Source organism: Bombyx mandarina, chromosome 16 (genome assembly GCF_030267445.1).
Source record: "Bombyx mandarina strain Sakado chromosome 16, ASM3026744v2".
In the NCBI taxonomy this organism is placed as follows: Eukaryota; Metazoa; Arthropoda; class Insecta; order Lepidoptera; family Bombycidae; genus Bombyx; species Bombyx mandarina.
The window spans coordinates 3,667,319-3,692,149 of record NC_143222.1 but is presented as its reverse complement, the minus strand read 5'-3'; the positions used below and the strand labels follow the sequence as shown (position 1 = coordinate 3,692,149).

At 39.7% G+C, this 24,831-nt stretch overlaps 1 protein-coding gene across 1 annotated transcript; it reads left to right on the top strand.

The window, feature by feature from the left end:
- The first annotated feature begins 1,472 nt into the window (after positions 1-1,472).
- LOC114252858 (uncharacterized) lies at positions 1,473-24,122 on the top strand. The gene is made up of 12 exons (XM_089733527.1): positions 1,473-1,609; positions 2,903-3,045; positions 5,711-6,020; positions 7,184-7,295; positions 7,834-7,921; positions 9,175-9,341; positions 9,608-9,793; positions 11,001-11,177; positions 15,969-16,119; positions 17,122-17,299; positions 22,242-22,381; positions 23,857-24,122. The coding sequence occupies exons 1-12, from the start codon at positions 1,546-1,548 to the stop codon at positions 23,959-23,961; spliced, it is 1,821 nt and encodes a 606-aa protein (XP_089589653.1). The 5' UTR covers positions 1,473-1,545; the 3' UTR covers positions 23,962-24,122.
- The last annotated feature ends 709 nt before the right edge of the window (positions 24,123-24,831 follow it).

The following is a 24,831-nucleotide window of genomic DNA, read 5'->3' as shown; positions in this document are numbered from 1 at the left end:
ACCTGGGCGTTACCCTGAATGCATCGATGACATCCCACCCGCATATAAAATCAGTGCGTGACCGTGCCGCGTTTATTCTCGGTAGACTCTACCCCATGATCTGTAAGCGGAGTAAAATGTCCCTTCAGAACAAGGTGACACTTTACAAAACTTGCATAAGGCCCGTCATGACTTACGCGAGTGTGGTGTTCGCTCACGCGGCCCGCACACACATAGACACCCTTCAATCTCTACAATCCCGCTTTTGCAGGTTAGCCGTCGGAGCTCCGTGGTTCGTGAGGAACATTGATAATCGCCTTATCGTAGCCGCCGCTGACTACTCCCCGAATCCTGATCATGCAGGAGCCAGTCACCGTCGACGCCCTAGACACGTCCTTACGGATCCATCAGATCCAATAACCTTTGCACTAGACGCCTTCAGCTCTAGGAGCAGGCTTAGGGACCTCGGTAACCGTACTCGTCGAACTCGACAAAGAGTTCGCCGTGCAACCTAACCCATGAATCAGCTCGCTGAGTTTCTCGCCGGATCTTCTCAGCCGGTCGCGATTCCCATCCGGTAGTAGATTCATTCGCGAAGCAGCTACTCTTGAGTTGTTAGGTCTCCTTCGTAGGCGCTCGGGTAGCTGTTAGCAAATCCCACCCCTCCTCGCTGAGCCTTTGCTCGCCCACCTGTCCTGGTGAAACTGGAAAGGCCTCCGGGCCACCAGTAATCCTTCAATCATAAAAAAAAAAGGATTCGGGTCGTGTGATACCTTTGTGGACACTAACTACACTTGCTTATGTCATGATCGTAACTAGACATCTTGATGCTTAAGAAAATTATGATGAAAAAATCACGTTAAAAACTTTCCATTTCCTTTAATGATGTAAGACAAAAGAAATAAGAATGAAGATAAACGACCCAATGGGTCGTCGATAGAGTCCTCATATTATGTTTATTAATATATTCCGATACACCAAACGAACCTAGCAGTAGAACCCGTTGCTTTTTTAGGTAGGAAGGCTATTAACCGAGTCGTAAGATTAATTTTTCCCCTACCTCTTGTCTGGTAATCTAGCGGGTATTCCAGCTACGGGTGGGTGAGCTCAAGAGCTCAATCTGAGATAATTTGCTAACACTAGCCCTAACATGAGCAATGCTTCGCTGAATCTACCACCGGATCAGAATCGCAACGCTCTGAGAATATCCGGCGAGATACTCGATGGGCCAGAATTACACAGAAGAATGTTCCTCTATTTAAGTATGCAGCACAAAAAGTCGTTCGTCATTTGTCGCTAGTAAATCAATATTTCATTCCTTCGTATGCAAAAAATTGTTATTTCAACAAAATAAAAGTTTCATTTGATTTATAAAAAGCAACCTTCAACTCATATTACATAAATGAAGCCAAACACAAGTTCATATATTATGTTTTTGTTTATTAAGCCGCGTCATTTTCACACAGCCAATTAACCTTCCTAACATCTTTTAGATTTATATGCGCATTCAAATGAGAATCAATAATAATTAATGAATCAAAATCATAGTTACTAGATTCAGTAACAATGTACAAATCGATATACGCGGTTCTGTTTCTATTCGTTAGCGGAAAAGCGAGGGAACTTACAGGTACTGTACATATTTATGACATGACAAAAATTCAAAAATAATTCCTTTATGTACTTACTTCATTTTCTAATTCTTTCCACAATTTCTGGAGCTTCGAACCGATTTTGAACATTAAAGCTGCCTTTTATAAAAATGGCATTATGTAGAAATCGCACCAAAAGTTATTCCAATTATGTTGACCTTCGTTAAAATTAAATAAAATATGTCTAAATAACGTAATAAAACCTACTGGTATTTGGGAAAATCTCAACACTTCCATAAAACACAATCATATTATTTTAAATACGCAAAGGATATGTGGAAGGATGTGAAATATCAATTACTGGCATTAGGACACAAGGAACAAAATGCAGATATTGGTATCAACTCAATAGTCACACTCTCTTCCACTTTTTTGACGATATACGAATGCTTCCAATAATGTTTTCAAATTATCAAATAATTCATCCTAAACAGTATTCAGCGTTGCAAGACCCGTAAACTATGAATCTAGCCGAGATTTAAATACGTGCTCCCAAAATGAGATTCGCATTTAAGTGTTTTATTATCGGCATGTATTCTTCGAATATTAACACGACTAAATTAGTTTCATAAGTCAAAAATTTCCCGCGCGAATTTCCCTCTCTTCATTTAAATGCGACATTAAAACCCTAGTTGTATGTAATACCTACGTGCTACTCATTTATTTCGAAACAATTATTATATTTTATCGTTCATTGTTATAAGACAACTTATTTTTAGGGATAGGTTGTTTTAGTTTCAATTCAACTTTAAAAAAAAAAAAACTTTGTTTGTCTATTTTAATGTTTGGGTAAGCTATCACATCACTTTTCATCCTTTTCTTATAAGCATCGCTAACGTAGCGATTGCTTAGGTAGGGTATAATTAATTTCGTGTCTTTTTTTTAAATCATTGCAAACCTGGTGGTAGGACCTCTTGTGAGTTCGCGCGGGTGGGTACCACCGCCCTGCCTATTTCTGCCGTGAAGCAGTAATGCGTTTCGGTTTGAAGGGTGGGGCAGCCGTTTTAAGTATACTGAGATCTTAGAACTTATATCTCAAGGTGGTTTACGTTGTAGATGTCTATGGGCTCCAGTAACCACTTAACACCACGTAGGCTGTGAGATCGTCCACCCATATAAGCTATAAAAATAAAAGTGTGGCGGCATTTACTTCGCTGATATATGTGGGGTCTGGTAACCACTTGACAGCAGACGGGCCAGTTTCTGACTAGGTAGATATAGCTTTGATAATCCTCAAACAATATCGAATGAAATGTAAAACTTAATTTCAGATGCGGAAAAATCAAGACTTCCTCGTATGTATGAACTTGACGAATACAAATCATGTTTGGCCGAAGTAGATGGGCTATACTGCTTTGGGACGATCCACCTGACGCCAACAGAGCGACCGCATGACATCTACGAACTTATGGAGGTAAATTAAATGCCCGATTTACGTGAAACTTTAAGTGCCATTATCGGACAAAGAAGAAGAAAAAAATAGAATACTTATTATTTTCAAAGTTTTTTTTTCAACACAGTTTAACGTTAGCAATCGTACTTATTGAAGAGTATAAATCACAGAATATAGTTTACGTGAAATTTTAAGCGCCATTATCGGAAAGAGAAGAAGAAAAAAAATAGAATACATAATATTTTCAAAGTTGTTTTTTTTTAAATTATCAACACAGTTTAACGTTAGCAATCGTACTTATTGGTGATTGATCACTTTGATGCTTAGGCAAAAGTAGTCGGATAAGGAGAGTATAAATCATAAAATATAGTAAGTGCTTTTCATATATTCATAACAACAATATGTCAAAAGGATCCTCCTCCTAACCGCATCGCTTTCCTAATTACTGAGGGTCGTGACTCCCCCCGCTGAATCATTTTCTCATCATCTCCCTGCATCTGCTGCGAATCTTGGCTTCGTGAAACTCGGCATCGCATGTTCAGACAGATCGAATTTGGTCTGACCAGCTCCTAGAACTGTGTCCTCTATTTTGCCTTGCCTCTATCTTGTAAAGAGCATAGAACATTAATAATGTATCCGACATGCGAAAACGAAAGAAAATACTAGATAGAACATTGTTAGTACCGCCACCGGAGTAGAGTTCATCCATACTACCTGGAGCCACTGCGGTCATCCACAGTGCGTTTCCAGAGGTCTTTTTTGCCACGTACCATCCGGCTATGGAATGAGCTCCCCTCCACGGTGTTTCCCGAGCGCTATGACATGTCCTTCTTCAAACGAGGCTTGTGGAGAGTATTAAGCGGTAGGCAGCGGCTTGGCTCTGCCCCTGGCATTGCTGAAGTCCATGGGCGACGGTAACCACTCACCATCAGGTGGGCCGTATGCTCGTCTGCCTACAAAAATAATACGTAAAACGTTAACAATAACTTGCTCTTTTTTCGTAACCGTATTTTCAATTGCCGAAAAAAACTCGTTTCTGTCTATTTTACATCTTTTACGTGAATTTCACGTACACTTTCCCTCCAGCTTTCTTTGAAATTTTGCATAAACAATCACAGCCGTGTTAGCATTTCCATCAGTTATTTTGATGTAACTACCTAGCGATCGAACAAAATACGTTGTTTTCTGAGTCACGCTGCAGATTGGCTCCGAGTTTTTCGGCATTCGATGTTTAATTAACATTAACCTCCTCCCGATCCACTAACGGTGCTTCTAGGTACTTCAAGCACCGGTCACCGTTCTCGTCGAACCCGTCGCTTGCGACGAAGGGCTCGACGAGTAAATCAACTCTCAGACACAGCCCACTGAGTTTCTCGCCGGATCTTCTCAGTGGGTCGCGTTTCCGATCCGGTGGTAGATTCTGCGAAGCACGACTCTTGCTAGGATTCGTGTTAGCATCGTCGTCAGGTTTGAGCCCCGTGAGCTCATCTACTAGCCACGGTTACGCTGGAATAGCCGCTCCAGGCTACCAGATTAGGTAGGAAAAAAAAGAAAAAAAAACATTAATGTTAAATTAACAACTTAATTTTATTAATACAATTAACATAACTGACTTAATGTTCGTACCGTTTAACATAATAAAATCGAAAACAGATATTTGGCGCTTAATAAAATTAATGGCTAACATTAATCAAATTTATTTTTTTTTCTTTTTTTTTTACGGCCTATGTAGGGAGACGTTATGCCCCACCTGATGGTAGATAGTTACCGCCGCTCATGGATGTCAGCAATACCAGTGGTACCTCCAAGTCGCTACCTAGCATTAAGTACTCTCCGCAAGCCTCGCTTGAAAAAGGGCATATCATAGCGCTCGGGAAACACCGGAGTAGAGATTCGATCATAAAAACGTAAAAAAAAAAATTAAGAGAAAGTATTTATTTTGTACGCTGTTAACTGATTCGGATGGATAAGCAATTCACGTATCAAGTAAATACTTATCACAAACTGTTACTGGAGCCCGGTCAAACAATTATTATTCTATCTCTCATCGACCGAATGATCATTGTTCTATACTCTTCGTATATACTGTGTTACTTATAATATTTTGTAATCAAGTTTACCTAACAATATTTGCTATGTGTATGTGCATTACGATAATTCTCATGTTCTATTTATTATTTTAGCTGTTCTACACATACTCATCACTTTTAATTATTATTCACATAATCCTCTCGCAGGTCTTCTGGAATAGATTTCTGAAAGAAATAAACAGTGTCTTCGTACATAATTTTCCTATTACTCTGTACTATGTCTTCTTTTTTGTGTGTACATAAATAAAATAAATAAATAAATATATCACTTTATGATTGATGTAATACTGGTGGCCCGGAGGCCTTTCCCGTTTTACCAGGGCAGGAGTCCGCACGGGTAGGTACCACCACCCCGCCTATTTCTGCCGTAAAGCAGCAATGCGTTTCGGTATGAAGGTTGGGGCAGCCGTTGTAACTATACTGATACCTTAGAACTCTATCTCAAGATGGGTGGCGGCATTTACGTTGTAATTGTCTATGGGTTCCAGTAACCACTTAACATTGATTAACTTAAGATACGCTGTGAGCTCGTCCAGCCATCTAAGCAATAAAAAAAATTTAAAAAAAAACATAACGAAATGTATTTTCTACTTTAGGAACACTCGTCCAATCCGTATTATTTCAATCGCACGTTGATCCGACGAGGCTGGTGCCTGAGCGCCCGCGACGCAGAAAAAAGCAACGAGGCAAATGTTTTCGAAAATCGCGCCAAAAACTGGGCGAAGACCCTTCGTATGAACGCGAAGTTACATCGCTTACAACACTGCAGAACGTACCACGAAACGAAAGACGATGACGACGCGATCGAACCAGAACAAAAACTGTTCGTTAAAATTCTTCTCGCGATAGTAGCTATGAATATTGTCGGGACAGTTTACGACTACGCGACCAGAGATAGTTCTCGAAGTAAGTTTTTTTTTAATTTTTTTTTATTGCTTAGATGGGTGAACGAGCTCACATACAGCCCATCTGGTGTTAAGTGGTTACTGGAGCCTACAGACATCTACAACGTAAATGCGCCACCCACCTTGAGATATAAGTTCTAAAGTCTCAAGTATAGTTACAACGGCCGCCCCACCTTTCAAACCGAAACGCATTACTGCTTCACGGCAGAAAAAGGCACGGCGGTGGTACCTACCCGCGCGGACTCACAAGAGGTCCTACCACCAGTAATTACGCAAATTATAATTTTGCGGGTTTGATTTTTATTACACGATGTTATTCCTTCACCGTGGAAGTCAATCGTGAATCGTTGCTGAGTACGTATTTCATTAGAAAAATTGGGGCCCGCCTGCGGGATTCGAACACAGGTGCATTGCTTCAACACAAATGCACCGGACGTCTTATCTTTTAGACCACGACGACTTCCAATTTAATGTTTTTTAATGTTTTTTGTAAAATTACGAATGCATCTACTATCTCTACATACCTTAATTGTCGTAATAATCAAATTGAATTTTAATTAAATCTCTTGTTTCAAGCACTCCCCAAAAAAATCTACTCAATACGTAAAACACATTAAATTTGCGAAAATTTTGGTTATGCTTTTTTTTTTATTGCCCTTGTAGGCAGAGGAGCATACGGCCCACCTGATGGTGAGTGGTTACCGTCGCCCATGGACTTCAGCAATGCCAGGGGCAGAGCCAAGCCGCTGTCTACCGCTAATGCATTGTGAGCTCACAGATAGAACTACCCAACCTATGTATGTGTTTTGCATTCATGCATTCTTGCTTGACTACCCATTGTCATTCACGTTGTCATGTTCGTACCTTCGTCATTCTCTTACCATGTCCATAGAGATTATCCCCTGAGCTTCTCACCGGAACTTCTCAGTGAGTCGCGATTCCGATCCGGCAGTACATTTGACGAAGCACTGCTTTAGGGCTAGTGTTAACTCTCTCAAGTTCTTTCATGTTGAGCCTCGTAAGCTCACCTATCCGTCCGCGCGTAGTTGGGATAGCGCTTTAGGCTACCGACGATTAGGTAGAGAAAAAAAGATCACCTCGTCTACAAACTTACAGAAAAACATGGCTGGGATAACGTGCAATTTAAGAAGTTCTTTTTTTTAGGAAACAAACTGTTACTGGCCTGGTCAATGTCCGCTAACTGGAACAAACTAACCGCTATACGTACGACGGGCGACCCTCGCCTTCCAACTTTTGAGGCCGTGCAAGGATTTAGGTAATCATTCCAATTATTATTTTTAGATTTTTATAATCGGTTGTCGCTGACCGCAATTGTTAAAGAACTTTATGTCTTTTTTTTAAAAGCGATGATTCTTTACTATGTAATTGTTAAATTTCACGGTCATCTTTAAAATAGTCTGCAAATTCAGAAGAGTATTTCAGTAATAATCGTGTCAATAAATGTTTTCTACCTAATTACCTACCTTAGTATCTAACCTAATTAATTAGTTCGCGCTGGTGTTTACGTCGCTATCTCAACGGGCTCCATGCAAAATAACAATTGACAAAATCTTTTGTACACATATATATTATATACCGCAGGCGGGTACCAATTTTTCTGATGAAGAACCACGCGACCGTGACGACAGGGAAAGGACAAAGCGAGCTATGTCATTTCTCATAGACAGCATTCCCTATTACAAGAGAAGCTTTATTTAAGGATCGAAAAACGAAGAAAAACCACAATACTACACACCGCAAAAGAAGTTTCACTTCTTTCACTTCTTTCACGAGCACCATTTTTTTTGTTACAGAATATTATGCCTCTTGCTCGTGTTTTACGCTCACGTACTTGTCTTTCATTATTTGTTCTTTGTGGCCAACCCAGAGGCTTTAGAGCAGGTAAGTTCTTCATGAATAAGGGTAATAGAAATGTGAGAAGTCACACTGATGAGCGTAACGGTAGGCTGACTACGACACATAAAAATACCGCTACCATGGTATTTTTGTTCCCACAGACATAATAAACCAGAGATTCTCGCCGGATACAATACTTCATATTCTGTTTATTTTAACCGGGAAACGTCGATATATTTTTACTGGTGGTAGGACCTCTTGGGAGTCCGCACGGGTAGGTACCAGCACCCTGACTATTTCTGCCGTGAGCAGTCATGCGTTTCGGTTTGAAGGGTGGGGCAGCCGTTGTAACTATACTTGAGGCCTAAGAACTTATATCTCAATGTGGGTGGCACATTTACGTTGTAGATGACTATGGGCTCCAGTAACCACTTAACACCAGGTGGGCTGTGAGCTTATCTACCCATCTAAGCAATAAAAAAAAAAATATATATATATAGTCATCGTGAAGTAAAAGATGGCTAATGTACTCATGTCAAGTGATACGACTGTGAAAAATAAGTTCTTTTTTTCCTACCTATTCACTAGTAGCCTAAAGGACTATCACAGTGCAGTGAAACGCAGAATACCGAATTGGAATCGCGATTTACTGAGAAGATCCGGCGAGAAACTCAGTGGGCTGTGTCTATGGGTTAGTTCGCTCGTCAAACTCTTCGTCTTAATCGACGAGTTCGACGAGGACGGTGACCGGTGCTTGAAGAGCCTAAAAGTACTGAAAGCAGATCCTGGGATCTAATTTTTTTTATTTATTACATAGATGGATGGACCAGCTCACAACCCACCTGGTGTTAAGTGGTTACCGGAGCCCATAGACATCTACAAGGTAAATTCTGCCACCCACCTTGAGATTTGAGTTCTAAAGTCTCAGTATAATTTCAACGGCTGCTCCACCCTTCAAACCGAAACGCATTACTACTTCACGGCAGAAATAGGCAGGGTGGTGGTGCCTACCCGTGCGGACTCACAAGAGGTCTTACCACCAGTAAATACCGCCCATTGTAGTTTTTATATTTGTTTTATATTCATGTAGAATAAAAGCATATATTTTAGTTTACTTGTGAGCCCGAATACGTATTTATAACCAGTATGTCTATTTCTGCCGTGAAACTCATACGTTCATTTCTATGAGCTCCGGTGACCATTTAACACCAGATGGGCCGTGAACTCGTCAATCCACATTAGCAATTAAAAATAAAACACTCTAGCTTAATAAAGCTTTAGATTCCGATTGTTTTCAGTTGACAGTAAGCACAAAAGGAATTATCCTTTCAAACGGTTCGAATTTGATTCACATGTTCTTAATACTGACCAGCTACATGACCACTTATAACTTGCTCCTGTATTCGGAGAAGAAGCCTTTGGAACTCCGAATGCTACCGATTTGTATCTACAAAAGAATAATACGGTACGTACCATAGATAATACGCATAAAATAAAAGAGAAGTATTGTCAAAGTCATATTGAAAGATTAAGTGTCAATGGAAAGACGTATACGTATTTTTTTTTATTATACATAGTAAGCAAAGGAGTCATGACTATCATACAGCCTTTGAAGGCTGAAAATAATTCTGAGCATTTGATGCCATTTTATAAACACAAACAAAATATTACCACTCTATTTAGGCGATAGCAATCCACTATTCCTCTTCTGTTTTTAAGTATTGCTTCCAGAATCACTCCGGTTTACGCGTTGGTTATGGGCTACGGAGCGACCTGGTACGCACACACAAGAACCGGACCGATGACAGATTATGCAATCAAAGGCTACAGCGCGACATGCGTGAAAAAATTCTGGATCCACATGTTCTATTTAAATAACGTGATAAACAAAGAGGAGACATGCTTAATGCCATCTTGGTAAGGAACTTGAAAATATAACCAAAAATTCAGACAAATAAAAATAATAGTTTAAAAAAACTAACAAAATACGCTTTTATAGCAAAATCCAACTAAAATAATAGAAAATAAAATTTCATTTGTAAAAAAAGCGTGGGTTGCTTTTCAGGATATTATCAAAATAACCCTTCTACTCATATCTATTCATAAAATATTTACACCTACTGATACCATGCACCCCACGCTTTTTTTACAATAAAACCATTTTTTCTTAGACAATTTTTTATTCAAATATATTAAATTTTTTTTTCTATTTTTTAGTTGGCTTTTCTTTAAAAGCGTATTTTGTTAGTTTTTTTAAACTATTATCTATTTTTAATTTTCTAGTTGAATTTCAATTTTTTTTATTATTTTATTTTTTTTTGACAATTTGTCTTTTCAAAAATTTTTTAATATTAAATTGTTATCGGTCTTTAATAAGCATACCAAATTTCGAGTTAATCCAACGTTTTGAAGGGGGCAAAATCATGTTCAAAGATTCCGTTACAAACATACATACGTCTGAAGCTAATAAAAGCGTATTAAAAAAAGATGAAAAGCGTCAATATTCCCGAAGCGGCCGTCATCACTTAAAACCTTTGGACATTAAAATCGTCAATTTAAGTGCACTTCGCCGCAGAAATAGACGAAATGGTGGTAATGAACACGCGTGGTCCTTGACTACAATAGGCCCTACCAACAGTGAACTTCAATCAATCAATCAATGAACCCTTTATCCTGAACTTTTAGGACTGTTGCTTTAATGTTTGTATATTTAATGTGCCTATTGGCATAGGCCTTCAAATATCTTCCATTATTGTCTATGTTTACCCACCCTTTTTAACGCTGGGGAATCTATTTACGGATAACCGGTCGAGGGGGGTAACAGACCGGGTTATGTCGGACTCCGGCGCCTCCAGAGAAGAAGAGGGAGAAGAGAAAGACCGGGGTTCTCCTCTTCTTCCAATTCCTTCCGGGAGACTATGCCTTGAGAAAGGCGCGCGAGGCACTGCACGGCGTCAACCATCCAAGAGCTACCCCGCAAAACCGACTACAGACTAAACCCCATCGAGCCCCACCACTCCGACTCCTTGAGAAGAAGAGCTACTATTACGAATAAAAAACAGCAGTAGCAATAGTTAGAGCTGTATCTGCTATGGATGTTATGACCTTCACCGTTCCTCCACAGGTACTTGGCCGTTGACATGCATCTATACATCTTGACCTGTCTACTGACACTCCTGCTGTGGCGCTACCGTCATGCCAAACGCCTCTACATCCACTTGTTCTTTGGGTTTTTATTCGTGAATTTCTTGGTGTGCTACATATACGAATATGAACCATTGATATTTTTGAGTAAGACTGAGTGAGTATCATATATCTTTTAAGATGTTTTTAAGCGATTTCAAAAAAGGAATAGGTTATCAATTCGACTTTAATTTGTTTATGGGTCAAAACTTTTGGGTATGTTCGCCGATTCTAATGATTCTTTTTTTATTTGAAAGCTGATGCTTCCCGTGTTGTCCGAGACAAACTTTACTTCACCAAGATCTGGCAACAGTTGTTTTAATAATGCAAATTTAATTAACTTCAACTACATGAATGATGTTCTATCATTTTATTTTGTCGAAATTTCGATTTCCATGTTTATTATATTCTCGAATTATTTATTCAAGTCGCCGTGGCCTAAAGGATAAGACGTCCGGTACATTCGTATCTAGCGATGCAGCGGTGTTCGAATCCCGCTGGCGGGTACCAATTTTTCTAATGAAACACGTACTCAACGAATGTTCACGATTGACTTCCACGGTGAAGGAATAAAATCGTATAATAAAAATCAAACCCGAAAAATTATAATTTGCGCAATTACTGAGGGTAGGGCGTCTTGTGAGTCCGCGCGGGTAGGTACCATCACCCTGCTTATTTCTGCCGGGAACAGTAATGCGTTTCGGTTTGAAGAGTGGGGCAGCCATTCTACTGTAAAGACTGAGACCTTAGAACTCATATCGCAAGGTAGATGGCGGTATTTACGTTATAGACGTCTATAGGCTCCGGTGACCACTAAACATCAGGTGGACCGTGAGCTCGTCCAGCTAACTAAGCAATAAATAAAAAATCAACAGTTGTAAAACTGCCGAAACCACACATAGCGGTAGGGCGTCAGCCCACTATTATCTACCGCAAAAGAACATCATATAAATAGAATTTCGATTGAATCGACACATATTTATACCACAAAAACATGAAAATTTGTAAATAACGAAAACTATGTGTTCACAAGTGCCGCTCGCAATTAGGGTTGCCACCTTTTTTTGCGGATAAAGTACATTAGTTATTATAGGTAGGAAAAAAGGTACACAGTGTTAAAATAAAGTACAATTTCTTATTTATTATTATTATGTTTAAATATGTATTTTATTTATTACAATTAAACAAGAAATTGTGACAATTAATGACACTAACATTGTTGAAATTTGAGGTTGAGTTGCGTTTAGTAGTATTTGTTACTAGCGACCCGCCCTCGCTTCGCTTTGGAAAGATTAAATTTTATTATTAATAGCTGAGTCTCGCGATGCTACCCACATTTATTGTCGTACCGCGAGTGACGCCGTGGGGCGAATCTAGTCTAAAAAAAGTAGCCTAAGCTACTCCTTATATCATCAGCTACCTATCAGTGAGAGTCCCGTCAAAATCGGTCCAGCCGTTCCAGAGATTAGCCGGAACAAACAGACAGGCAGACAGACAAAAATTGTAAAAAATGTTATTTTGGTGTAGTAAAAAGCGGTTATTTCAATATTACAAACAGACACTCCAATTTTATTTATATGTATAGATAAAAACAAGTGCTTAGGCGATGTGGTTGGCGTTGGCGAGCGGCGACATCGATTGAGCAATCGATGTATTTCGCTTAACGAAAAATTACATATGACTAAACTTTTCAAAATCCTAAATAAACCTAAACATGCCAAATAAAGTATTTTCGTGTACTTTATGGTACACATAAAGTATAGAGTACAATAACCCGAAATAACGTACAATACTTTAATATAAAGTACGGGTGACAACCCTATTCGCAATCCAAACGTTGGACCACATAAATAACGTTCGGTGTCAGCACACACTGTGCGAGAATAATTACAATTTTCTTAATTAACAATAACTCAGACACAAAGGCAAACCTGTGTAAACACGTTGAGCCCCCTTGACGTATCGCGCACCTTTAGAATTCAAGTGGCTTATTCCAAAATTCATGTTTTTTGGTAAAACCTATATGATTTAAAACTATTTAGTTAAAAAAAAAGTGTGTGTGTGTGTGTGCAAGTCACACACGGTAGAAGTGAAACTTTTATATTATATTCACTGGTGGTAGGACCTCTTGTGAGTACGCGCGGGTAGGTACCACCACCCTGTCTATTTCTGCCGTGAAGCAATAATGCGTTTCGGTTTGATGGGTAGGGCAGCCGTTGTAACTATACTTGAGACCTTAGAACTTATGTCTCAAGATGGGTGGCGCATTTACGTTGTAGATGTCTATGGGCTACAGTAACCACTTAACACCAGGTGGGCTGTGAGCTCGTCCACCCATCTAAGCTATAAAAAAAAAAGATATAGATATAATGAATATCCCACTACACAGGAGCATACATATGGACAATGTTTAGTAGACGATAGTGAGGATGCTACGAAGAGTCGCACAAAGAGGAGACCGAGAACGTCTAATGTGTTCTATCTCATTCTCTCGCCGGCTGAATCTTATACATTTATGTGTTTGTGTCTCTATGGACTTATTTTTTCGTTTCATCGAGTTTGAAATCACAACGACTCTAAAGAAGTTTCACTTCAAAAGATTTTTCTTAGACGGAATCACTGGCATGTCTGTCATTCAGTGAAGAGAGTAGTACAGTTTTGCTTTGTACATATAATAAGACTGTTTATAATATTAATTTGAAAAAGAGATTTAAGAGCTTTAGATGTTGTTTTCTTATTAAGTTACAGAAAACGCAGTTAAGTCGTTTATTGTTAATTCATTCTCGAATATTCTATTTAATTTTTTTTAAACTAAAGAGTTTATTATATGATAAAGGTTTTACTTTGTAATTGAAGAATTGTAAATTTACAGTTTTTATTTTATTACTTTAATTAGAATACTGCATTTAAAAGAGATGGAAAGTGTACTTTGTCCTTTTCTAACTAAAACTAAATATTAATTAAAAAATAATAATATATATTCTAATAGAATATATGAATAAGTGATTCAAAAAATAAAACTCATTTCCTTAAAAATTTTAGTTACGCCACTTCAATTTTAAATGCGTGTTATTTTGAAACAAATTGTTCGAGGACCGTGACTGAAACTAAAATAGGGTGTTTGTTTCGCTTCGTTTAATATGTTCGAGTGGTGAAGAGTAGTTGTAGTAGAGTACACACTATCTCTGCCGCGAGGATTTCAAAGGCTTCCTATTTGAAGTTTCGCACCGTAGTCTAATAATAAAATTGAGTAATAATTCTTCCTGTCTCAAAAAGTCACGTTTATCTCGCACTCTGTGTTTGTTTTTTATTGCTTAGATGGGTGGACGAGCTCACAGCCCACCTGGTGTTAAGTGGTTACTGGAGTCCATAGACATCCATAACGTAAATGCGCCACCCATCTTGAGATATAAGTTCTATGGTCTCGAGTATAGTTACAACGGCTGCCCCACCCTTCAAATCAAAACGCATTACACTTCACGGCAGAAATAGGCAGGGTGGTGGTACCCACCCGCGCGGACTCACAAGAGGTCCTACCACCAGTAATTGCTATTGTTGTCGGACGAACGGTCTGTCTAATGGTAATAAGTTGCTCACGGACTTCACCAATGCCAAGGGTATAGCCAAGTCGCTGCCCACGGCTAACTCTCCGCAAGCCTCGTTTGAAAAAGGGTATGACGTCATAGCGCTCGGAAAACACCGTGGAGGGGAGCTCAATGTAAAGCCGAGTGGAAACACACTGTCGATTAACCAGATAGTGTCTGGTTGAGCCTTTGCTCGCCCACCTGTTCTGGTAAAGCTAGAAATGCTAGGGCCACCAGTAATAAAAAAAAACGGGTAGTATAAATTAATTCTCCTCCTATAGCGGGAGGGGCGATGGGAAAAAGGATATGAAGAGGATATTTCGAACAATTCCTCGGAGCATTTTACTATGACATCGGTTATTAAGTTTTACAACGACATGATTCTTGCACTCGGGGTGGGCATAGACTTAAGAAATTTTTCAATGGTTATTAACTGTAAATGCTCTATACGCATTCAATTATGCCAACCTATTCTAAATGTCACCATTAAAAAACACTATGAATACGGACTTAAAATTTAGAGTTTGTGCACTTGTGACGCTTGCTTCACGAAATCTATTTTTAACAAACACTCCATGAAGACATTACATAAGCGTTGACTTTAGTTTTCGCATTTCGTATTGACTCTTATAATTTTTTAAAAAAACTTTAATTTTTTTTACCGCTTTGATTTTAAATTTTCTAAGTTCGAAAACTACCTATGTACCGAATTTCAAATGGCCGAGTATGAATTCAACCCTTTATTTGAGTATCTCCCTTAAATATATATATATATATATATATATATACATATATATTTAATGAAAATACCTATAGAGCACGATTGACATGAATTTGATTCCCGTAAATGAAGACAGACGATAGTGTTGATCACAATAATGTTAAAAAGTTATAATTTTGAATGAAAAACAAGCTTTCTAGTTAATACCCAGCCATTAACGATGTCAATATCGAAATGCATACTAAGTTCACGATTGACTTCCACGGTGAAGGAATAACATCGTGTAATAAAAATCAAACCCGCAAAATTATAATTTGCGTAATTACTGGTGGTAGGAACTCTTGTGAGTCCGCGCGGGTAGGTACCACCGCCCTGCTTATTTTCTGCCGTGAAGCAGTAATGCGTTTCGGTTTGAAGGGCGGGGCAGCCGTTGTAACTATACTGAGACCTTAGAACTTATGCCTCAAGGTGGGTGGCGCATTTACGTTGTAGATGTCTATGGGCTCCAGTAACCACTTAACACCAGGTGGGCTGTGAGCTCGTCCACCCATCTAAGCAATAAAAAAATAATATTAATAGCGGTTTTTTTTTTCAATTCGAACAGAGCGATAAGTACGTTGTTCGAGAAACTACCGTCATTTTGGCATTATTACATTTCGACGTGGGGCGCTCTGCCTAGCTGCTTCGCGGGACTGTACTTCGGTCATCTACAGTATGACGTGCTGAAAAAGGACAATACTATATTCACGAACAAGGTAAAGAAAATCTATTTTTTTTTTCCCCTACCTACGCCGAATGTTCGGTTTTCCTCCCGCTGTACAGGGAAGAAAGTGTAACTTTCCCCCGGGTACTGACAAGTGCGCATGCGCGTTAGTGTCTACGTCTGCTCTCATTGCTGCTGATTGCTGATCGCTGATTGATGCTCTTTATTTAAAAATTAAAAAACAGTTAAATTGTTTTTTATGAGAATGAAGGGCCCCGCCCCCCCTACCCCCGGCCAGGGTTTCGCCCCTGGACCCCGGCTAGGTACTCCACGAACTTTCGGCCTGGTAGGAGAAAAAATAGTATGTGCACCGCGGGAAAAAAGTAGGACATCTCATCACGCGGGAGGAAATGTTCAGCTTTTCTCCCTTAATGCACAATGTACTATAAAAACCAACAGTTTAGTTTTCAAAATGAAACAATTTGCGAAACATATCCGGGACCCATTAGAGGAATTGTAAACGATAATTGTGAACGTACATTTAACGCTTAATCTGTACCGTCATTTTAAAGAGTATTTGAAATTATGAAAGCTTTCTCAATTACAAATTTGTAATTTATTTGTTGATTGATGTCTATCATCATCATCATCTCAGCCTGTCCACTGTCCATTGCTGAACATAGGCCTCTCCAAGTGACCTCCAGTGCGGCCGGTCCGTTTCCACCTGCATCCAACGTGACGTATCGGTTCTTCTTACCAGGTCGTCGGTCCATTTCGTAGGTGGCCGTCCCACACTGCGCTTGCCAGTACGTGGTCTCCATTCGAGGATCAGTCTGCCCCATCGGCCGTTCGATCTTCGCGCTATGTGGCCTGCCCACTGCAACTTCAGCGTGACATAGCCCGTAGGATTACGGCCCGTAGGATTACGGGCTATGTCAGCAACTTTGGTTCTTCTACGAATCTCCACATTTCTGATTCTATATAACCAAAGAATTATTAAGGAACATCCACATAGTACACTTAACAACTGCAAATTATCTTTTGTTTTTTCTAGGCGCTGGTATACTTGCATAACATCAGTTTACTGCTAACAATTTTGTGGGCAGCCATCACTGGAAAATATACACACAGTATCAGCTCGCGTCTTTCGATCACTGCCTACATGGTCGTCGATAAAATTGTATTCATTTTTCTTAGCTCCATACTTGTTTTGGGACTCATCAATATTGACAGTAAGTAGGTACTGTTTTGTTTTATCGATAGTTTTATGTGCATTTATTACTTGTGCATAATGAATCGTTAACGTAAAGCCTAAACCGCTGGAGCTAGGATCTTGAAGTTTTGGCAATTAATGTTTTTTTTTTTTTAATTAGACGTCGAAGTCAAAAATAGATGAGGAAAGATCGTGTGTACCAAGGTGATATAAAAGGATGATCACGACCCTCAGCAGTGAGGAATACGACCCAAGGAGGCGGAGGAAATTAGAAGTACTAAGGATATTTGAAAATTTCACCTCTAATAAAATGCAAAAAGATAAAATGCAATAGTACATGAAAATTTTTTTTAATCTTTAGGTTTTTGTGATTCTAGTTGAATTATAAGCATTTAGCCTAAGTTTGTTATAACCGTGAGTTAGCGTACATAAATAGGCACTTAAGTAAGTCGTGTCCTTAATAGCGACTCGTGAAACTTCACCGTCCTCGTCATAATAATCTTCCATATATCCAGGAAAATATACATATCTTCTAAATCTGATACGTACGTGTATTATCAAATTCCCAATTTGGGACGCTGAATAAGTAAATAATGTAATTATTATTATTTTCCTAAATCATTGAAGTCAACTTATTTCGCGTCTTATTTTATTTCTGACTAATTTCCTTTCTTACTTATTCTTCTTTTCTGACTTAATCTTATTTCTTACCTATCTTATTTCTGACTTGAAATTCTTTGAAACGTAACAGACACTCACATAGCGACACTAAAAAGAGACAGCTATATATCGACGCTTCAAAGGCAAACGTGACTAAGCGACAATGCGTGAACTTTACAGTTGACTAATTTAAAGTTGAAATACCTGAAAACTAAATTTATTTTAACGAATCTAGCTGTAGTAGAATCTAGCTAGTAGCTGTAGGATTGAAATGATTTTAATAGACCTAGAAATATATTTTTTTTGCGCATCGAATATGGTTATTGCCCATCATTTATGTACAAAGCAGTTATTGTCGCTTAGTCACGTTTGCCTTTCAAGCGTCGATATATACACAACATATCTGTTGAAAATAAACAACGAAATTATGAGATTAAATTCCCCTTCTCCCAGTCACCTGGGGTCGGCGCAACATGCTTGCTCCTTCCATACTCTTCTATCATATACCATTTCTTCGCTCACTCCCCTCCTACCCATATCGTCTTTCACGCAATCCATCCATTTCTTCTTAGGTCTACCTCTTCCTCTAAATCCTTCCACATTCATAGTTAACACTCTCTTAACAACCTCATTTTCATTTCGTAAATATAAGTAGGTATATTATAATAATATATAGATATTTTTTATTTAATTACTCATAGTCAGACAATTACTGCCAGATATCGATTTATGATTATTTTATTTATATTCATGTATTGAGAAACTACTTCCACCATAAATCACGCCATATTATATTTTTTATTTTTATTTATTGCTTAGAAGGGTTAAAGAGCTCTCAGCAAGGGCGGATCCAGCTTTGGTGCCAGGAGGGGGTCACATAGTCATGGTCAAGTCAAGAACTTATAATTTAATTTTGATAACAATAGATACAAGTAAAAAGTAGGTATTTTATTATAAGCACATTAAAGGTATAAATAAATTTTAGTTTTTTAACTTAGAACTATGTTATGATATGTTGAAGTTTAGTCGTTCCGATTCCGATTGAGGTTAGGATTCAATTTGAGGTTAGGCCTAGCTAGACGTTACGTAGTCGACAAGCGCGCGCGAGTGTGGCGCGGTAAAATTCAAATTTTCGATGCGTTCGTTCCCAAACATTTGCCATCATACAAAGTTATTATATTATATTAAATTAATTAAGGAGCAATATAAGGAGCAACAATATACCTAGTCTTGCCATAAATACTGAAACAAAGGAAAAAAAAATTCTATTGCAAATAACATTTAAAAAGCTTATTCGAAGTGGTCTCCATAGGCTGCAATACAGTCCTTTAAACATTGAGGCCAGTTATCAATAGAAGCACGCACTCTTTCCATGGAAAAATTTTTCACTGCTAATTGTGCAGATTGTTTTAGGGACTCCAAATTATCATGGCGTTTAGAGCAAGCCGTACTCTCTAAAACTGACCATAAATCATAATCCAGCGGATTAAGATTGGGACTAGACGACGGTCAGTCTTCAGCTCTGATGAAGTCCGGAACGTTCGTTTCCAACCAAGACTGCGTAGACCGAGCTTTATGACCTGGCGCCGAGTCTTGCTGGAAGGACCATTCTTGATTATTGAACATGGTGTTGTTAAGAGGCTTCACTACCTTCTCAAGAATGGTATCTTGATACACTTGTGCCGATGTTTTGATACCTTTTTCACAAAAGTATGGCTCAGTCACTCCTTCATAGCTAATACCCCACCAAACCATCACTGAAGTCGGATAGTGCCCACGTTGCACTCTGTCGACTAATTGGGAAGCTTCCTTAGAGCTTTGAGCATAAATACGGTCATTTTGTTTGTTAAAATGTTGCTCAATTGTAAAAAAAAATTCTCATCCGTAAACAATTTTTTTCTATGACCTTCCTTTGCGTACCGTTTCAGTAGTTGTTTCGATTTTACCCCCCATTTTCTTTTAAATTATCAGTTAAGAAATGACCACTAGGTCTCTTATAGGACCATTCTAACCGGCGCCATCTAGGCGGGCTTCGGATAGCCTGCCGACCGAGAGGGCTGGTGGTCGTGGCGCCGACGACCGCCAGTCCGGCGTCCCGCGGGGGAGGGTGATGGGAGAGATGTGCTCCGCACTAAACGCTTCACTTTCCCCCCTTTGCCTTTTCATGAGTTTTGTCTCATGCGAGGTTTGGACGTTGGTTGTTGAGAGACAGGAGGTTTTAGTCGGTTCGACTCCGACATGCCCCGCCCTCCATCCCCAGTGAAGGGCGGAAGTCCGGCCATCCGGCGAAAAAAAAAAAAAGGTCTCTTATAGGCTGCAAGTCTTAAGTCATCTTTTAAAATACGCGACATGGTTCTAGGTGCTATCTTCATCTCCCGAGATAAAATCTTTTGCTTTCGGACAGGATTTCTTCGAATTCTTTCCCTTACTGCTTTGACCACCTTTTTCGTACGAACACTACGTGGACGGGTAGATATTTTGCTGTCACAAACAGAGGAGGTCTCGTTGCACCTATTAATAGCCCGGTACACAAACATTTTACTAATACCAAGCGTATGGAGAGTTTTAAAAATTGCCTTTGGCTCCATACCTACTTTGCGTAATGCAATCACAGCGATTCGGTTTTCTTTATCACCCCACTCCATTTTAATATCGCAAAATATTATACAATGTATTGGCGTCAAAATGAGAAAACTCAATGAGCAATCATATAAAAATGACAGATTCCAAATTCAAATGTAATATTTTGTTTATTTTTAATTGTAACAGTATTTATGGCCAGACTAAGTATTGTGTCCTTAAATCATTATGTTCAATATGTGGTCCACCTAGGTCCCGGAACCAGCTCAGGGGGGGGTCATGACCCCCATGACCCCCCCCCCGGATCCGCCCTTGGCTCTCAGCCCGCTTGGTACCCTCTTACCGGAGCCCGTAGACATAAACAAGCCTCCCGACACCACTTCAAGCATCTCTTCCCGTATTAAGCCTCTCTGACCATCCCATAAGCTGGATCACGAAGGTAGGAAGGAAGAAGGAAGGTAGTGAGCCCTACAGTAAGTAACTGTAGGGCTCACCTTTGATAGAGGAATAACGTTCTGTCCTCATAGCGTGACAGTTCGCGACCGAACGGTGCTCAGAGGGAGAGAGAAAGAGGGAGAGTGAGAGAGACAGACAGAGGGAGAGAGAAAGTACGCTTTATTGTACACAAGAAAAAAAAAATTAAAAAATTGGGGTGTGGCTGTGTTATGGACACGGCCGTTTGTTGTACGTGAATACGTCTCGTAACGGGTAATACAGCCCGATGTCGATACAGAAGCGATTTCATCATCCATCTGCGTAATTTCAACCGTCCCATCTGCAGATGTACTGGCACCGTCGTTGATCCGCTCGGCCGCATTCATTACTTTACGTTGCCGGCACTGCTTGACTCGATCATATGGTGTTTTATTGGTACCATTCGATTACTGTTGAGATGCCCTTTCCAACCGTATACAATCTCTGTATTTGGATTTGGCTTTTCGACGCGTATAGGCCGACATTATATATTTTTTTATATTATTTTTTTTATTTTAACACCTTATTATATTCACAGTTACAATTTTACACTAATGTTATATATATAATCGACAGAGTTTGACGAGAGCTGACGATTGACACTTGAATGAACGTCGTAGCTTCACCGAATCGAAAGTTATACTAAATGGAAATCTCGATACGCAGCAAAATTACCTTCAAAATGGCGGGACTACCCCCTCCCCCGCGCGCGATGTGTTACAGTCCTTACTTAGCGTAATAAATTCTTTGATTCTTTAGCTATCCAGTGGTGTAACTGAAATTTGGATGGAGATGATAGAGATATGTAGCTACAACACTAAACTGTATCCCCCGATTTTGTTATCATTCGTTTTTTTGGATTGGGTCCAAAATCAAATGGGAACGATTTTCACAGTCGTATCACTTGACATGAGTACATTAGCCATCTTTTACTTCACGATGACTATATATAAACACCAGGGATTAGAGTCCTAATAAATGCTAATTGCCAGAGTTGGGCAAACAGACGAAGTTGTCGATGTCTTCGACTCGGCAGAATCGTTAATTTGAGTTTATTATTTGTAAATATCCTTTTGCGTCTGAATAAAAATTTTAACTATTATTATTATGTGTATTAAACACTGCCTCGCCTGGGAAGACGGCAGGACACACTCTGGCGAGGTGGGCAGCAATCGGCCGGAGGGTTAGGAACTATTGGGACAGAAACCGGCGAACTATTATTATTATTATAAATGCTAATAAAACAGGTCCGCATAGACGGTTCTTAGCATGGAGCGGATGGCAGGCCCTTGGAAGAATGTCACTCTGCGTGATGCTGTGCCATTGGTGCGTCGGATGTATTATCGCTGCGAAGCCATACGTATACGAGATATCTGATATCGAGACGGTAAGTGAACGAAACACGTACCTACCGATTTTTGGAATCTAAACTTTTTTTTATTTATTTTTTTATTGCCCGTGTAGGCAGACGAGCATACAGCCCACCTGATGGTGAGTGGTTACCGTCGCCGGTGGACTTCAGCAATGCCAGGGGCAAAGCCGCTGCCTACCGAAAACTGGACGTTATTAACAAACCGGTGCGAAAACAATAAACCACTAGGAAAATTAACTCGAGAATAGACAACACCATAAGTCGCGGCGAAAATACCTTTTTCTTTTCTTTTTTTTTTATAGCCCTTATAGGCAGACGAGCATACGGCCCACCTGATGGTGAGCGGTTACCGTTGCCCATGGACTTTAGCAATGCCAGGGGCAGAGCCAAGCCGCTGCCTACCGCTTAATACTCTCCACAAGCCTCGTTTGAAGAAGGACATGTCATAGCGCTCGGGAAACACCGTGGAGGGGAGCTCATTCCATAGCCGGATGGTACGTGGCAAAAAAGACCTCTGGAAACGCACTGTGGATGAGCGCAGTGGCTCCAGGTAGTATGGATGAACTCTACTCCGATGGCGGGCGATGTGATGGTAAAAACGAGATGCCGGTATCATCTCGAACAATTCCTCAGAGCACTCCCCATGGAACATACGGTACAAAATACAGAGGGAACCGAAGTCCCTCCGCAGACCCAGAGGTTCCAAACGATCCGTGATACCTACAATGATTATACTCGTATTATAATAGTAACGCTACCATCAACAGTATTACTGGTGGTCGAACCTCTTGTGAGTCCGCACGGGTAGGTACCACTGTCCCGCCTATTTTACCGTGAAGCCGTAAAGCGTTTCGACTAGAAGGGCGGAGCAGCCATTGTAACTATACTGAGACCTTCGACCTTATATCTCAAGGAGGGCGGCGAAATTTGCGTTGTCTATGGGCTCCGGTAGCCACTTAACACCAGGTGGGCCGTGATCTCATCCATCCATTTAAGCAATAAAAAATAAAGATAATGTGAAAAATACACTAATCATCTTCTCTATCATTTAGACTAAACTTTGTCAACAAACTAGGGTCTAATTAAGGAACCATTTGGAAATTTTAACTCGCTTATTGGGTGTACAGTAACTTCATTTGCTGCGGCATTAATAGGCAGAATGGTAGTGCCTACCTCTACAGTCCTACACGCTACTCCATTAGCAGTATTGAAAATTTTTTATTGCTTAGATGGGTGGACGAGCTCACAGCCCACCTGGTGTTAAGTGGTTACCGAAGCCCATAAACATCTACAACGTAAATGCGCCATCCACCTTGAGATATAAGTTCTAAGGTCTCAGTATAGTTACAACGGCTGCCACACCTTTCAAACCGAAATGCGTTACTGCTTCACGGCAGAAATAGGCGGAGTGGTGGTACCTACCCGCGCGGACTCAGAAGAGGTCCTACCACCAGAAATGTGAAAAATAAAACAATCATCTTCTATTTCAGACGGTCGATTGGATAGCAACCGTCGTATTATCGTACGCCATAGCATTACCCGTTACAGTACTGGTGGAGTACCCATTCCAGAAGTTTTTTGAGACTATAATTTGAACAACGGTCAAATATTTATTAAAATATTCAATCTATACATTTGTTGTTCGCGACGAGGTTTCTGTCGAGTGCTACATCGTCAGACGGATTTTTGTTTTTTTTTATTGTTTTTACAATTATTATTTTTCGGGTATTTTTTTATTACAGTTAAAAAATATATATTGTCGTTTTATTTTAAAGTAATATTTTATAAATGAAAATCATAAAAAAAATATGCTTGTTAATGAGCATTGCTACACGTGCTTGAATTTTCGTCGCTGGTATATCTGTCTTTTATGATCCAATTTTCCATTTCATTTTCCATTACTATGTCATTTTCCCATAGTTCATTCTCCAGTTTCTGAATGATTTTCTTTAGATCTCCTTTGTCAATGGTAAGAGATCTCGTGGACGAATCCCCATGCGCTGGACTGATCAGGTGAAAGACCTTACTGAAACCCCAATTAACGACTGCGTGCGCCAAGCTTCAGTTTGCAAACTATGAAGACATATGTCAAGGCTTTAATAAACAAGGAATCCACATGACCACGAATGCTCTGCCAAGAGCAACCGACTATGATGAGGTCTCCTTTAGGGCACAACGACTTATCTTGACGACGACAAGACCCCAGCGCATTCATTTTGAGCCATAAAACTGTCCGAGTCCCGAAGGCAGGTACCAATTATTCTAAAGAAACACATACATACTTGATGATGATACAAAATGCTCACGAACGTTTCCCACAATGTATTAATAGCATTGTGTAATAAAAATTAAGCCCGCAAAAATTATAAATACTGGTGTCTTAAGCATACCGTTGTAAATGGAAGGATTTGATTCGAGCCCTACACCCCAGCAGAGGGTAATAGGAAAGAATGATGATAATGATG

Bases quoted from the DNA above. Each gene is read 5' to 3' on its own strand.
- LOC114252858 (XM_089733527.1), top strand. From the start codon at position 1,546: ATGTACAAATCGATATACGCGGTTCTGTTTCTATTCGTTAGCGGAAAA. The intron at 1,610-2,902 runs GTACTGTACATA...ACTTAATTTCAG, and splicing joins AAAAGCGAGGGAACTTACAG to ATGCGGAAAAATCAAGACTT. The intron at 17,300-22,241 runs GTAAGTAGGTAC...CTAATAAAACAG, and splicing joins GGGACTCATCAATATTGACA to GTCCGCATAGACGGTTCTTA.